Source organism: Gavialis gangeticus, unplaced genomic scaffold (assembly GCF_001723915.1).
Source record: "Gavialis gangeticus isolate Ggan-Ray unplaced genomic scaffold, GavGan_comp1, whole genome shotgun sequence".
NCBI classification, from domain to species: Eukaryota; Metazoa; Chordata; order Crocodylia; family Gavialidae; genus Gavialis; species Gavialis gangeticus.
In genome coordinates this window covers 1,159,178-1,175,023 of record NW_017728997.1, presented here as the reverse complement: position 1 = coordinate 1,175,023, position 15,846 = coordinate 1,159,178, and the positions used below count along the sequence as shown (strand labels likewise).

General features: G+C 42.3%; 1 protein-coding gene across 1 annotated transcript in view; it reads left to right on the top strand.

Annotated features, from left to right (window-relative positions):
* The window catches only part of IRAK2 (interleukin 1 receptor associated kinase 2), a 33,379-nt gene extending 20,346 nt beyond the window's left edge, over window positions 1-13,033 (top strand). The window contains exons 3-13 of the mRNA XM_019504674.1: window positions 1,308-1,472; window positions 1,933-2,033; window positions 3,630-3,821; window positions 4,363-4,427; window positions 4,910-5,024; window positions 6,286-6,395; window positions 8,586-8,781; window positions 9,140-9,202; window positions 9,772-9,972; window positions 10,113-10,611; window positions 11,000-13,033. Coding sequence (XP_019360219.1) covers window positions 1,308-1,472; window positions 1,933-2,033; window positions 3,630-3,821; window positions 4,363-4,427; window positions 4,910-5,024; window positions 6,286-6,395; window positions 8,586-8,781; window positions 9,140-9,202; window positions 9,772-9,972; window positions 10,113-10,611; window positions 11,000-11,118 — 1,826 coding nt within the window. The 3' untranslated portion in view covers window positions 11,119-13,033. The remainder of the gene's footprint in view (window positions 1-1,307; window positions 1,473-1,932; window positions 2,034-3,629; window positions 3,822-4,362; window positions 4,428-4,909; window positions 5,025-6,285; window positions 6,396-8,585; window positions 8,782-9,139; window positions 9,203-9,771; window positions 9,973-10,112; window positions 10,612-10,999) is intronic.
* The last annotated feature ends 2,813 nt before the right edge of the window (window positions 13,034-15,846 follow it).

Sequence of the window (15,846 nt, the reverse complement as noted above, 5' to 3'; positions counted from 1 at the left end):
GTTCAGTAGGAGTCCTATGCTGCCCTGCGCCTTCCTTTTACTCCCTACATACCTAAAAAAAGACTTTTTGTTGTTTTTATTTTGTGTTGCCAGCCTCAGCTCTGTAGTTGCTTTGGCTTTTTTAACTGCCTCCCTGCAAGTGTGGGCCAAGTAGGTATACTCCTCCTTGGTAGCTTCCCCCTGCTTCCACTGCCTATATGCCTCCTTTTTGCCCTTAGGCTCCCCTGGATTTCCCTGTTTAGCCAAGGAAGTTTTTGGGCTCCTTTCCCCCTTTTCCCTCATACTAGGATAGTCTTCCTCTGTGCCCGAAGGATTGCTTCCTTTAGAAACGACCACCCTTCCTGGACTCCCTTCTTGTCAATAATCTTATTCTGCAGTGTGTCATTGACTAAGCTCCTGAGCCCACTGAAGTTAGCCTTCCTAAAGTCAAGCACTTCCACCCTACTAGTTATCTTACCCACCCTAAGCCGTATGGTGAATTCGATTGATTGGTGGTCACTGTCCTCAAGGTGACCATGAATCTGCAGCTCCCCTACCAGGTCCTCCCCTGTAGCCAACACCAAGTCCAGTAAGGCATTCCCCTTAGTGGGACAGTATACCTCCTGCATTAGGTGACAGTCCTGCATGCAGGTTAAGGACCTACGTGAACGGTTGGATTTGGCTGACTGCTCCTCCCAGCACGTCAGGGTAGTTTAGGTCCCCCATGACAACCATGTCTCTAGACTGTACGGCCTCTGAGAGCTGCCTCAAGAACTCCAAGTCTAGCTTTTCCTCTTGGTGTGGTGGTCTGTAGCAGACCCCCACCACCAAGTCCCTTTCCCCTCGACCTCCATGTATCCTAACCCACAATGCCTCAACTTTCTCCTCCTCTGATCCCATTTTGATTAGGGTAGATGTATAATGCTCCTTTACATAGAGAGCAACCCTGCCCCCTTTCCTTCCTACTCTGTCCCTTCTGTACAACCTGTAGCCCTCAATGTGTACCGCCCAGTCATGGGTAGGGTCCCACCAGGTTTCTGTTAGCCCCGTTAGTTCCGTTAATAACTAAATCAAAGTTATTATTTGCAAGCAGAAGTGCGAGTTCTTCCTGCTTGTTCCCCATGCTCCTAGCATTAGTATAGAGGCACTTGAGCCCTCTGAATGGTGCCTTTGGTGCTCCCCCTGTTCTGATGCCCAAAGGGCCCCTTGGTACTTACCTGGGGTGTACTGCTGCATGTCTCACAGTCTGTAGGTTCAATAGTTTAAAAAATATATTATACAACAAGTTTTAGTAACCTCTCTCTTTTTTGTTTTGTGCTGTTTTGCAGGGAGTTCATCCTCCAATGTTACTGATCCTGTGAAAGCTCCATTAGAGCCACCTAAGCAGGAGAGCATATCTTTATCTCCCACAGAAAACAAAAGTAAAGCCAAAGAAAATGGGACTGGATCATGTTCCCTACCAGACTTGACATACCTGCCAAAACCATCAGCTAGTAAGTAAAATAATGTGAGATATGTTTTTTAAAGGGAGAATGAATTTGTAGAGCTGCTTCATACTGACTCTCAATAACATACAAGCAAATGTACCTTGTTCCAAACTGACTACTACCTGGTGTTTGCCTTTATTCTTAGGTAACAAAAACTCAAGTTCCTTTCTGACCTGTCTGTTCCTATCATTCTCACCACACAATATCCTATCCCTCCCTCTGCCTCTCTCATTTCTTTGAGAGATCCTGAGGTTTTTATATTGCTGAAATTGAACTACTTGTCCTTCTCATTTGGGCATCAGAACAGCTCTACATGTTCTTCTTTGGTTCCAAATCCTGACAGGCCCTCTTAAAAGGTTTTACCTGGTTTAGGGAAAGTGGGAAAATAAATGAGGAAACTGAATTAGTCACCATGCTTGTAACCTCATAAAAATAACACACATTCCCACATGAACTTCATTTTCAGGTCCTGTTTTTAGGGAAAGTGCCTGCTCACTCCCATGTCCACCACCTCCCCCAGATGACCTTATGAACTCCCTACAGTCAAATATTCCATCAAGTGTAAAGGTAAATCACATAGTACTGGTTTGATGATGATGATGATGATGTTAAAATGCCTTTCATGCCATTGTGCCTTCCTTTAAGCAGAAACTGTAGGCCTGTATAAAACAGGAACCTGTTGAAAACAAGGACCCTGATTTTGATGTCATACAGCTTTGATATCAGTATGTAGGATTTTGAAAAGGGGAGTGCAGATTATGTGACACATCATCACATATAACACAATATACATTTTTCTCCAGTTAAAGAGAAACTAGAAGCTTCACTAATAGGCTGCGGAGTTAGCCCTATATCACTGGATTTAAGATAAAAGTAAAAGCAAATACAAGTGTTAGGATGTTCACTGATTAGCTAGATTATATTAAAGCTTTAAAAAAACCATGACAAACTAGGCAAAAAACAGTCAAAACAGTCTAAAGAGAGTGAGTCACGAGTCTTGTAGTCATTAGAGTTAAATGTAGTTCTCTTGTTCAGAATCATAAAACCAAATCTAGCCTTCTTCAGCATCTTGACAGTGCCTCCGATGCTTCACTGTCAGCCACTTCCACAACAGAGTTAATATGACAACACCTAAGTTAAGGCTTTTAGCTAGGGCTAAAAACAGTCTGCAGGGCTGTGAAACAGAAAAGAGACATTACCAAAAATGGGGGACAGACAGCAGAACTGAAGGGGAAAGGATAGTTTGAACAGGGCACAAGAAGATGATTTCAGGCTGGACATAAGGAAGAATTTCTTTACTGTCCAAGCCCCCAAGGTCTGGAACAGCCTGCCGTCGGAGGTGGTTCAAGCACCTACATTGAACACCTTCAAGAGCAAACTGGATGCTTATCTTGCTGGGGTCCTATGACCCCAGCTGACTTCCTGCCCTTTGGGCGGGGGGCTGGACTCAATGATCTTCCGAGGTCCCTTCCAGCCCTAATGTCTATGAAATCTATGAAAACTGAGTCTCACTTTTAAGCAAAGTTGGACCTACAACAAACTTGGGTAAAAGATACATTTTAAATTGTTTTCTATGCAAAATACCCAAGAACACAATAGTTTCTGAACTGAGCTGCCAAAACAAAACTGGGGAACACACTGTGAGTGAGTCTGTGGAAAAGTTGCATCACACAAGCCTTTGTTTTTTTTAGATCATATTGATCATCATTTATGTCACGGAAAAGAAGTTGTGGGGGTAGAAAATGTGGGAGTAGAAACGTCACCTGAAAGGCTGGGCAGAAAAGAGCCCTGGGTGTGTATTTCATAATTCTGGAGAGTCTCCGTACAGGACCCACATACTCAGATTGTTTGTGCAATGCCTATCAGAGTGGTATGCTGGTCCATTATCAGAACTATGGTGATGATAACACTGCTGTCCAATAAGACAGAAGGAGTTTATCTGTGCTAGATATATGGAGCTAGACTTCTTAGAGACTATCCACACTATCAATTGGTTTTGAAACTGTGTTGTAATTAGGTGAGGGGGGGAATTACGTTGTTGTATCTGGGTCCCATGACTTGGCTATATTGAAAAGGTTTCTGAAACTCTTCGCACAGAAAGAAACCACAGGTAACCACTGTATGAAACTTGTGTATAACTTGTTTCTTCTTTGGAATTTCTAGCCCTGTGGTTCTACCACTCAGCTGGAAACAAATGTTGATCTCCCCAGTGAAAGCCTTTTGTGGACTTCAGGGGAGGTGATAAATGCTACCCAGGGTTTCCGGGAAGAAAACAGAATTAATGAAGGCATTTTTGCTGATGTCTACAAAGGTTGGAGAGACAATGCAGTATACGTAATTAAAAGGCTTAAAGAGGTAAGTGCCCTAGCTTTTCTTCCCTCTAGTTTGAAGAGGAATCATTTGTTAATGTTCCTTAAGCATCAGTGTTTACCATTTAATAACGTCAAGCTAGAAGCCAGACATACCACACTGTAGTATTTCTAGAAAAGGAAATGCTGCAGTCTGGAAACGTGTGAAAAAATCATTAGCCCCATTAACATGGTCCCGTTTGTGTGAGTAAAGATTCCTGCATGTATAAATGTTGGTACAATTAAACCATTAATTATTTATTCTATGCCCAAAAAACAGTTGGTTCTATTTTAAAATTAAGCCATTTTGTGGGACAGGCAGTTGATATCAATGATGTTAGCCTTCTCTGTAAATTGCCTGATGAATTAAGGTGCTGCTTACAAAAGCTTGTGCTATGTATCTCTGATTTAGTTAGTCTAGGAGATGCATATCTACCCTGCCTTCTGCCTCCTTTGTAAAGCCATTTGAGATGAAGAGATGGAATTTAGAAAAGACTTTGATCTTGTTGATTATTAATATTATACTGCACTTATGTCTCTCTTTGCAGATGGAATGTACAAGTCCAAATTCAACCCAAAGATTCTTTCATACAGAAGTACAGATTTCTTTTCGGTAAGCAGCTCTTTGGAAGCTGGTTCTGATGACAGTCATTCCCTGAATTATCCATTCTTCTAAACACTGAAGTCTGATAGTGTTGAGGACTAAATTTTGCCTTATACAGGCACTGCACTCTATTGAAGGCAACAAGGACCTGAACTGTCCCACAGGAATTCTGGGAAGCAGCTGCTTCCCACATTTACTTCCCTGCTGAGCAACTGTAGCCCATGTGCCATTCGTTGTAAGGGCAGAGGGATCCTTTCTGCCATTAACTATCCCTTCCACTATAGGCCCTCCTTCTTGCAGCCCTGCCTGCCTACAGTCCTCATGCTTGGAGCCATGCAAGGCGCACAGTTTGGCTTTGCTTCTGTGCATCCAAATCCAAGACCCAGTCTAACCCTATATTCTCAGTTAAGACTTGATTCAGTGCTGGAATTTTAAATTGTTTTTGTTTGTTGCTATTTCACTCACTAATATTTGTTGATTTTTGCCTGCAGGTGTTGTCACATTAACATTTTACAGCTCCTGGGGTTCTCAGCAGAAAGTGGATTCCACTGTCTGATATATCCATACCTGCCTAATGAGTCACTGGAAAACAGATTACAGTGCCAAGTAAGCAGTGGAGCTGAGTACTTCTGCTGTCTTTGATGATGAGTCCTATTAAAGTATAGTTTGAAGAACAATAGAATCTCCTTGTCCTCTTGTATGGTGTTCACTGGGTTTTGCACCAGGTCCCTGCAATTTAAGCAATTAAAGCAATATCTGTCTTCCCATTTTGTTCCCATGTACTTGTCAAAAATTTCTTAGGAAGAACTTCTCTTTTTCTTCTTTTCAGCAGAAAAGCAATTTCTCTTTTCTCTTCCCTTTTTCAACCCCTGCAAATCGTAAGCAACAGGAAAAAGGTGTCTGAATATGCATCAGTCAAGCATTGGAAAGGGTGCATATCTTTTTGTACAAGAGACTGTTTTCTGCCACAAGAAGATCAGCAGTAGAGGGCATGTCTGCCTTGCAACAGTGAAATGTGTACATATACGGCACAATATTAATTGGATTTGGGAATACTTTGCTATAGAGAATGTTATAATGGTCAATTCTGTCAAAGCCCTACACTCAAATGAGGCATAACATTTACTGCTGTGTTTGTTCATGTTCATTGTTAGAGCATTGGGCAGCTGAAACTGAAGGGCAGTGGAAAACCAAAACTCTACTTAAGTACTATTTATCAGGAATATAAGGGTGCCTGTAGATGTGCTTGTTCATGTTCTAATTAGAATGCTCCAGCGTCACTTCACCATCACATGTATTAAGCCCCGCACATTTGAAAATGGCCGCAGGGGCACATTATCTCAAGCTTGTTGAATGAGCTTTAGACAAAGTATCCCATGGCCATTTTCAAACATATACATATGTTAATAAACATGATAGTGAGTTGTTTTAATTATAGCAGCTGTCTGGAAATCACTCTAATTAAAATGGCCCCTTTCCACCTCTGAGTATGTGTATAGGCAGCCCCTGGCTTGCTACATCACATCAGAGCAGTAGTTCAGGTCTTGTATCCTGCCCCAGGAGTAGCCAGTACCTAATGCATCAGAGAACTGTTTTCTCTGCCTTTCCCTTCACTGTGTAAGTTTCCAAACTAATTGTGCAATGCTGTATACTGAGATAATAGGATTCCTTCCTAATCCTTGCTTCTGCCCTGGTGCATGAAATGTGAATACTGCCACTTGTTTCCATTTAGTAGGGGGGGAAGTTGTAACTGACTGCTGTAGGAGGAAGAATAGACCTTTTGATTGCAAAACTACTAAACAATATATTACATTTTCATTCCATAAGGAGCACAATACCAATCATCCTCTTCCTCATTCTGTTGCAGAGTGGTTCCATGCCATTAACATGGGAGAAACGCATCAGCATTGCCATAGGAGTTATCCGGGCCATTCAGTATCTACACAACTTTGGGATTCTCCACGGGAATGTCAAGAGGTGAGGGAGCTGGCTTCCCAGCACACCCTACAGTGTTCTGTCTTTGTCCTGTCATTCCTAGGATTTTGTGAAGCAGAAATGTCAAGACGTCTTCCAACCTGTATATGATCTTTGACTTGTTTCCAATGCATCTTTTTTTTTCTTTCTACCTCTTACTCTTTTTGCATGGCTTCCACTCCACTTTTCATGTCTCTTTTCAGTATGGTGGAAGTATATATATCCTAAGCACCATTTTTTCAGTATAATCCCTCCCATTTTCCCCACAGGAAATTTCAGATATTCTCCACATCAAGTCCATGCTAGGGAGTTGCCTGTTCCTTAAAATGTTTAAGACTTGCCTAACTAGTAAAGCTTTACCTCTACCAGTTTAGTTAAAATGGTATAACCTTCTAGTGTAGATGTAGTTTTTGCTATATAAAAGGGATATATACTGAAATAGCTGTTCGCAAATAAGAAGGCAAGTATGCTGTTCTAGATCAGTTACTGGTATAATTATGAGTCAACAACAGTTACACTTATTTTATTTATTTAGTTTATTTTATTTATTTAGTTAACCATTTTATTTACAAAGATATTTATATATAACATGCCCTTATAACCAACATTGTTGGACAAAATTTGTGCATAAATCAAATCATACTAGTACAGGGCAATTATTTGGGTTGGAGGGCCACTTGATGAGTTTTGGTGAGCTGAGGAAAGCTGCGCCCACACCACTCTGCTCTGCCACAGCTGGGGCCATGCCAGGCCATACAGTGCAGAGACCCCCTCCATTCCCCACTCTACCCAGCTTCCTGATGGCACTGTGCAGTCCTGACATCAGAGCTGCTGGCAACCAGGCCTGCACAGGACAGGCCTGCACAGGACAGGGTGTAATGCAACATGCCAAGTACCCATCCTGCCTGCATGCTCACCTGCTCCAATGAGCCACTGCTGCCGTGCCACACCAGGAAAGTCAGGGGTGGCTGCCCCAGGCTGAGCACGCCCGTGGCTGGCATGGACTCATCTCCTAGCGGCTCCAAGGCAGCAGCAGCTAATTGCAGTGGGTGGGTGGGACATTTACTGAGCATGCTGCATCACGCCCCATTCTGTGCAGGCCCATCTGACAGTGGCCATGATGCCAGGACTGCACAGCCGCAACGCCAGCAGGAAGCCGGGGGGTGCAGGTGGGATAGATACTGGGCGGCAGGGGGAAGAGTCTGTGCACTGTGTGCTGCATGGCCTAGCCCAGCCGCCACTGTTCAATGTTTTTCTTTCATGGAAACTCAGAATTTAAGAATAAAAAAGACCTTTAAGACCAAAATGTCCATCTGCTTGTGCTCTGCAGCATGCAGCCTTCCAGGTATCTGAATATGCATTAGTCAGTAGCCTGTAAGTAATGTATGGTCTATCTCAAGTAATCTTCAAGAACATGTCTTTCTGTCAAGCTGTCTAGTACTTTTTGTATTACCACGCCTGTGGAAAGAGCACATTCTGGTACCACGTGATGGCAGAAAAGTTTGAAGATACAGAAATGTTGGGATATCGTGTTTGTTTTGTTTTAATGCCAAGAGCTGTCTCAAGAGTTCCTTACTCAGCTCTGATTCAAGCAAAACTCAATTTTGAGAGCAAGTAGAGCCAGATGAGGACACAGATTTGGTTGACTGAGTAAAGCCTGAAGAAGGGCCTCAGGATTTTACCTTGTCAGCGTTTGCTACAAGCTTTTCAGAGAACTTCAGAGAATTAGCACATGTTCAGAAGTCTTCAGCAGCAGAGTTTCTTGAGGTTCACACAGCTGTTTTTCAGCCCTAAACCAAATAGCCTGGGTTCATCCTTGGTGTTAGCTCTCTGGTCTTGGATGGGCTTTGAGTAGCGGTGAATACGACCAGCGATGCACTGCAAATAAAAATGAATGTACATGGCCAGCTAATGTCAAATTAGATTAGGCTGCAGAGAAAACCAGTGCTACTGTGTGGCTTGCTTAAAAAAAAACAAAACAAAAAAGAAGCATATTCTGATATAAAATAATGTTGTATATATGGAAATTTGATTTTTATCTTAATTTATCACATCTTTCAACACACATGTGCTGAGAAGCTAAAAAGACAGTTTGTGGAATGAGCTCTTAGATGTCATCTCTAAAAATCATATACAGCGACATTCAGGTAAGGACTGACTAACCAGCACTGGTATTTTTCTTACCTTACACAGCTCCAATGTTTTGTTGGATGAAAACTTTACCGCAAAGCTTGGACATTCAGGTCTCCGAATGTATCCTGTGGATAAAAAATCAGAGTATGCTGTGATGAAAACCAAAGTCTTGCAAACTTGTCTTGCTTACGTGCCAGAAGATTTTATCAGACACGGACAGCTAACAGAAAAAATTGACATATTTGGATGTGGAATAGTAGGTTGCCTTTTTTCCTTCCCTATTAGATTTTACAAACACCTAGTTGTATCTGTGCTCATAGTCATTTCTTACTTATCTGATTAAGTTTCTGAAACATAAGACAGTCATAACATTTCACATGGTATCCAGAGCAAGAACATCACATCCTGTCCTGAGTTGCATACACAATTCCCATTTGGATGTCATAATATTTGCTCAGTTCTGAGTTTTGGTATGTGCCCATCTCTTCTAAGAATGCAGGAGAAATAGCTAAAAAAAATGCGGTAGTAGTTAAATATTCCTTTGGCTACAAAGTCTTTATTCTTTTCAAATACATTCTACACAAGTAATTTTAGCTAAAATATGTTCTTTCTAGATTTTAGCGGAGATTCTGACTGGTCTTCAGACAACAGATGAAGGAAGACACCCCATATACCTGGTAAGGGAAAGGCAGAAATAAAGAACACTTGCCTAATGTTACCATTACACTTAGTGCTATTGTAATAAAATGAATTGAAGTCAAAACCAAATCAGGAGTTTGTTGCAAACAGTTATATTTACAGCTCCCATACAGCTGCTGTCTTGTGGCCACTAAAATCAGTGGCAATACTCTAACTGACTTCAATGAGAGCAAACAGGCCATATACAGCACCAGAAAAGTTCTTAAAAGACATCTATCAATACGCTGATAATACAAAGAGGCCTAGTTACACTATCTAGGGCCTCAGGTAATGAATATGTGGCTTCACATCTACAGTCTTCCTACAAGATGCTCTATTTGACTTCCTGACCTGAAAGCAGAGATTTCTACCACCTGTGCTAAAAGAGAACTTCCATTATCTTCTGCGATCCATCCATAAACAGCAAGGAGAGCAATAGCATACATTTGCTAGCCTACATATTACACTATGCATAGGGGAGTTTCTTAAAATGTAGTGGCTTGGACGGAAATGAATAAAGTACTTTGACAAACCTGTTATTGTTGGAATGTCTCTTTCCCTTGAACAGAAAGACATAATTGCTGAGGAAATTCAACTAGCAAAGGAACAGTTACACTCCAAAGACAGAGCATTTGAAAACCTAGCCGCCAAGGAAATCTGCTCTAAATATCAAGATGGGAAAGCAGGGCACGTGCCAGAAGAAATTGCTGTTCCTTTTGCCACTGCCCTCTGTCTTTGTTTGCGGAAAAAGAATCCCAGCATCACAGAGGTAAATGCTGAGGGCACTGCTAGGAGTTCTCACCTAGACACCCAGGGGTCACAGCACCTAAATGTTTTATTTATTATTGAGGGGTTCTTCTTAATGTTCTGAAAAGGGAATTGATTAACAGACATTGTTGTCACAAACAGGTGCTTGGAATCATGGAAATGATTGAACATAAATCAAGAGATCACAGCTTACTTGAAGACAGCGCTTTTTCCGGATTCTCCATTAATACTCCAGAAGAAACAGATGATGAGACAGCCTTCCTCAGCCTCAATGGCTCAAGTGACAACAGTGAGGACAATGCAAGACCAAGGTCACTGAACTGTGCAAATTCATCCCCACCTTTAATAAGAATTAGGCCTCCTGAAGTTTACAATGGACATACGACAAAAGTCCCTTGCGAATCGGACGAATCAAGTAGTTTTGTTTGGAATCCTATGGAAGGTTCTACCTGTGGCCCACTTGCTACCGGCTGCACCCATCCAGAAAATGCCATGCCCTCTGAATCCAGGAAAAATGATGAAGTGTGTGCTGAAAGCTTCCAAAAGAGAAATGCACTATGCCACGAAAGTCAGAACCACTTGGAAATGGCGACACCTGCAAACAGAAATACAAACCCTGACCCTTCATGTTCTTCACAAGGTAAATGTAGATAAATCTAGGGATGGGACTTAAAAGGGTTCAGTATCTTTAAATTCTTGCAACAGAAGTCCCTCATTCCTGGTACAGTGACCACAATATTTATGTAAGGTGCTCAAGTACTACAGTGATGGGCACAATATAAATGCCTGCACAGATAGACTTTTCAAAGACCTTTCAGCAAACTTTGTCTCCTTAGTTCTGATGTTAACAGGTAGTCTATTAATTTCACCAAAGTTTTCTGATCTAATTCTTTCTTATGGGGCCAGAGATAAGCTATTTGAATTGTTATTCCATCACCACCCACACATCACCTCAGTTTCTTGTAATATTGACATATTAGCCATAAGTGGAAATTTTGCTAAATGTCTGGGGGGGTTTTGTGTTTCAGCATTAACCAAAGAAACCTCTTGGGAAATAAGGATCAATGATCAGAAAAAGAAGCTTATGGAAAATATTTTACTATATGAAGAAGACAAATTAAACAGCTCTGAACTCTTTGAATCTTAAACTTGATAAAATTATTTGCAATGGCCATCTCTAAAGAAGAAATTAAGAACATTTTTCTATTAGCAAGATGGGAAAAGCCAAACTGCACACTTCAGATAAGGTTAAGTAGGCTATTTAAGTCAGATACCTAAGCCCTCTTTGGAGAAAAAGAATGAGATTATTCCAAGAAAATGGCGGCTACAGTGTAGATTAAAGCAAAATGTGCTAGGTAACTAGGACCTTTGTAAATCAGCAACGTCCTCTTTCTTCTCCCATGACAGTGCTGGGAAATCAAGAGTATGGGAAGCTAAATTGTTTAAACTGGATCCAGACTCTTGTCACTGAACCTTGGAAGTCCATCTGTATGTAGTGTATTTCTTGTATTAAAAATTAGGATCCTGGAATCTCCGAGGTAAGAATTGATCATTTGGTAGTTGACAGTACTCTGTACTGCCAGTTGCATCTAAAAAAAAAAAGAAGTTGAGACTTTAAAAGAAAAGGAAACTGGTTTTGTTTTTCAAAATAAAGAAACCCAGTGTACCTAATTTTATGCGATCATGTTTCATATCTTGGAAAATGGATCCATCCTGTTTTAAATTAAGCTTCTGCTAAACGCTATATGACTTAATCTCAAATTACACTGCCTGAAAACAGTTTTCTGTAAACTCTGCAACTATACAACTGTCTCTGAAGCCTTAGACCTGTATAAGTCTTTTTGTGTCTCAGTTTTATCACCTGAAAGGCTACCTCCTGGAGTATTTTGAGTGTTAACTCATTGTTGTAAAGTGCTTTGATGGCTGTTATGTAATTCCTTTCATACTTTTGCTTTTCTTATAAGTTTTGCATTATAGTGCAATTTAATATTTAATTTAAAACCTATTTAATTTTTCATGTGATACTTGAATTTGGGTTTATAAACTTCTGGTGGGGTCAGTTAGCTAAAAAGAAGATTTTAATGCACATTATCTTGCCAGGAAAGTACGTGCTTCCAGTACGAATTAGCTGTGAACTGCAGAATGAGGTTCAGCATTTATAATCCTTTGAAGAGGAAAATGCTAAGTATTATAACACGTGCCAACAGTATCTATTTTTACATCAGCTTCTCCACTAGTGATCTCTCTAACCAAAGGGGAAAATAACTTTATAACCTACATGAAGGATCACCAGAACTGTATTTCTCAAGTTACTGCTACTGTAGGCAAAAAGCATTTGACTTACTTGATGTGGACTGAGTGTGGATTTAATCAAATATCTTTTTAACTTTAGCAGGAATTTTCTTTCAGTAAGGAATGTAGGATTGGCCTTTATATGTTATTCTTCCCCTTGGAATTACTGAAAGGTGAAATTCTTCTAGACAGATCACAGTGTATTATATGATAAGCTCTGTGCCTTCCATAACTATGAAGTATGCAGCACACCAAAGCAAATGATGACAATTTAACTTGTGATGTGGACATCACAATTCTATACTAGTTTTTCAGGTAGATATTTACACTAGTCTTTGATGTAAGTTCCCGAGTTTAACTACCTAGATATCCAAATGCCTTATATTGATGCATATTTTTATATATTTTTTTATATTTTAAATTGCTGTATGCTCTAGGTTTTAAAGTGTAGAAAGAAAATACGAAGCAATGCTGACAGTTTCATAAAGAATTACTATTCTATTTATTAGAGGTGAAAACATTCTTAACTATATTTTATTCCAGTGAGAACTAGGGAGGTGGAAACATTTTGAAAGGATGCATCAATTTCACTTTCACTTGCATCAGGAAACCTACTGAGTGCCCACATGGAATCTCTTGTAACAGCCAAGGAGAGAAAGCTGAACTGAAGATCTGTACTTTAGCAGAAAAGATAATTATGTCAAAATGCTGTTGAAAGGTGTTGTTCTCATTCCAATGTAGAACTAAATAAAAAAAAATTAAAATCTAAACAGTTGTTGCAAAATAGAGTGATCAGTCTTCAGCCAGCTCTGGTATTATACTTTTAAAAATATATCCACTAACAGGTTCTATACTATCTAAAGGACAAAATTGTACAGGGTTATGCATTTGCTGAATCTCTGTTTAACCTGCCTAGTGAAATGTGCATTATAATATTGTTATGGTAAATTGCTACATTTATAAATAAAATGGGGGGGAGCCCTTCCGCACATGTAGACACAGCTGCTTACTGCCAGTAATTAGCTATACTGTGCAGTAAAGCATCTCGTGTAGACGTGCCCACTGTGCATCAGAAAAGCAACCAGCTATCTCATGTGTCTTTTATACTAGAACATTTTGCATCTTAAAATGAAACTTTAGGGTCAGGAAACATACATCCTACAACAAGCTAGAATTTTTTTCCTTGGGCAATGGTAGGATGGGTGCATGTTATACAACCCCTCATCTGTTAAGAGCCAAACTTTGCATTATAAATTATACTGTCATAATTTGCCTTGCTTTAGAAACTGGTTATGAATTCTGCAGGGTGAGAAATGCAAATATGTTAGAGTCTTACAGCACAATCAGGGTACCCCCCCATGGGAAATTGAACTACATAAATCATTCATTTATGATTAGTGGAGCTGGTTATTAATGAACTAAACATTTAAGCCTGATTCTTCAACTGGAGCATACCTGCATGTACAGGGACTCCTCACTTAACGTTGTTCCAGTTAACATTGTTTCATTATTATGTCGCTGGTCTATTAGAGAACATGCTTGCTTAAAGTTGAGCAATGTTCAGTTATAACGTTGTTTGGCCACCGCCTGCTAGTAGGTAACTACGGTGACATAACTGGATTCGCTTAACATCGTTTTGCTTGAAGTTGCATTTTTCAAGAACGTAACTATGACGTTAAGCAAGGAGTAGTTGTATTTCAGTATCTGTCCCCCATGGACACATTTACATGAGACATTTACTGTGGAGTTGCCTAATTAGCTCTGCAGTGAAGTCTCAGGGCACCTACATGTGAGCAGCGAGGCTGCTCTGATACACAATAATAACAGTGCATTGGAGCACACTCGATTGAGTCTGCTGGAGCATGGGAATTACCCGCGAGCTTTAGCATCCCTACCGCCATTTTTCAGCATGGAGACACAAGCTCCAGGTGATCTAATTAAAGTCCCTCTCCCCCCCTGGCCCCCCACCAACTCCTGGATCACCTGTATAAATGCCCTCAGTGTCTATACATGTAGCCCTACTAGGCCATAGGAAAATTAACTCCACCATAGGTTAGTACTTGTAAACACAAGTATTATTCTATGGTGGCATTATGTAGTGCATTGCAACACACTGGCGACGCTTAGAGGGAGTGCACCAGGTGCATATGCACCCCCTGAGATTGGCGACGCACCCTGCCAAGAGAAGCACCGCCGATGCTGCCGGCAGCGCCTGTGGAGTTTGCAGGTGGTCGCTGATCACCACTGGCCGTTGCTGCCGCATCTGTGGGTGCCACCCTCCTCACTGCCAATACCGCCACGGCCACCTGCGGGAGCTCCCCGCTCGCTGCCACCATGCCTCCACCACCAACATTGCCACTGCTGCCTGCGAGCAGTTGCTATGCCCCCCCCCAGCCTCTGAAGGCACATGTCGTTCATGCCGCAACACACATATAGACACTGATGGAGCTGGGTGGGGCATGAGGGTGCATTAGTGAAGGGGCTGCCTGCTGGCTACCCCTGCACTGGAACACCCTATTGCCCCAGCCAGCTGGGCCAGAGCAGCCCCAGGCATGGGCGACTGGTGCCTCCTGATTCTGGGGGGTACCAGCTGCTGGTTGCTGACTACAGGGGGCAGTGGTGAAACCACAAGTGCCAGTGGCACTTCTGCCAACACATCCGGTTTTGCTGTTGGCGCTTCTGTCAGCGCAAGGGGGTCACGCTGGTGCTTCTCTCATCGCCCCCATTTCCAGGGGTCAATCTGAAGGGGGGTACATGCCCCCCCATGCCTTGCCAATGGCCCAGGCTGGCAGGCTGACCCCTGGGGCTGCTCGATCCAGCTCAATGTGCTCCTAGCGTGTACATGTAAACAGGGTGCCCAGGAGCAACAAACTCCTGCACAAGATGCACCAGAGTTTATTGCCAAGCATTCATTTCACATGTAGACGCACCCTATAAGGTGGTTTTTACACCACAGGGAAAATACGTACTACCACACTCAGGACGAAAGAAGTTAACGGTGGCAATAAGTGAACAAGTAACCTCTAAGCACCGCCTTTTCTTAGCAAACCTCATAGCCTTCAATATGAATTTTCATTTCTCCCTAGGAAAACTTTTACAATCTCTGCAATCCCCTACGCCTGATGAGTGCTGCCAGTGCCCGAAAGCTTGCAAATAAAGACACTTCTTTTTTTTGGCAAATATCTAGTTGATCTAATAAGCGATATCACCTCTGCCACGGCTTTTGATTCCTATAGCCTTCGCTATGCTGTCATGAGCCTTTTGCTGCCCGTCCCTGGAGCAGGCTAGAGTTCCCCAAACACGGCAGGGAACTGGAAGCGGAGAGCCCCCGGCACGAGGCGTCTGCGAGTGGAGGTGAAATGTCGACCCGCAGTCACGGAGCGCAGCATGCGAGTGGGCGCGTGACTGAGCTGCGCCGCGAGGCCGCACGCTACGCACGGAGCGACCCCCGCCCGTGAGGCGGCACCTCGCACCACGGGTGGGGCTGGGGAGGGGCGGCCGTTGCCCCGCCCACCGCACGTGACCGCCGCCCCGTCCAACCCGGGGCCAGCGACCCCTCCGCCTCCCCTCGCGGAGCCCGAGC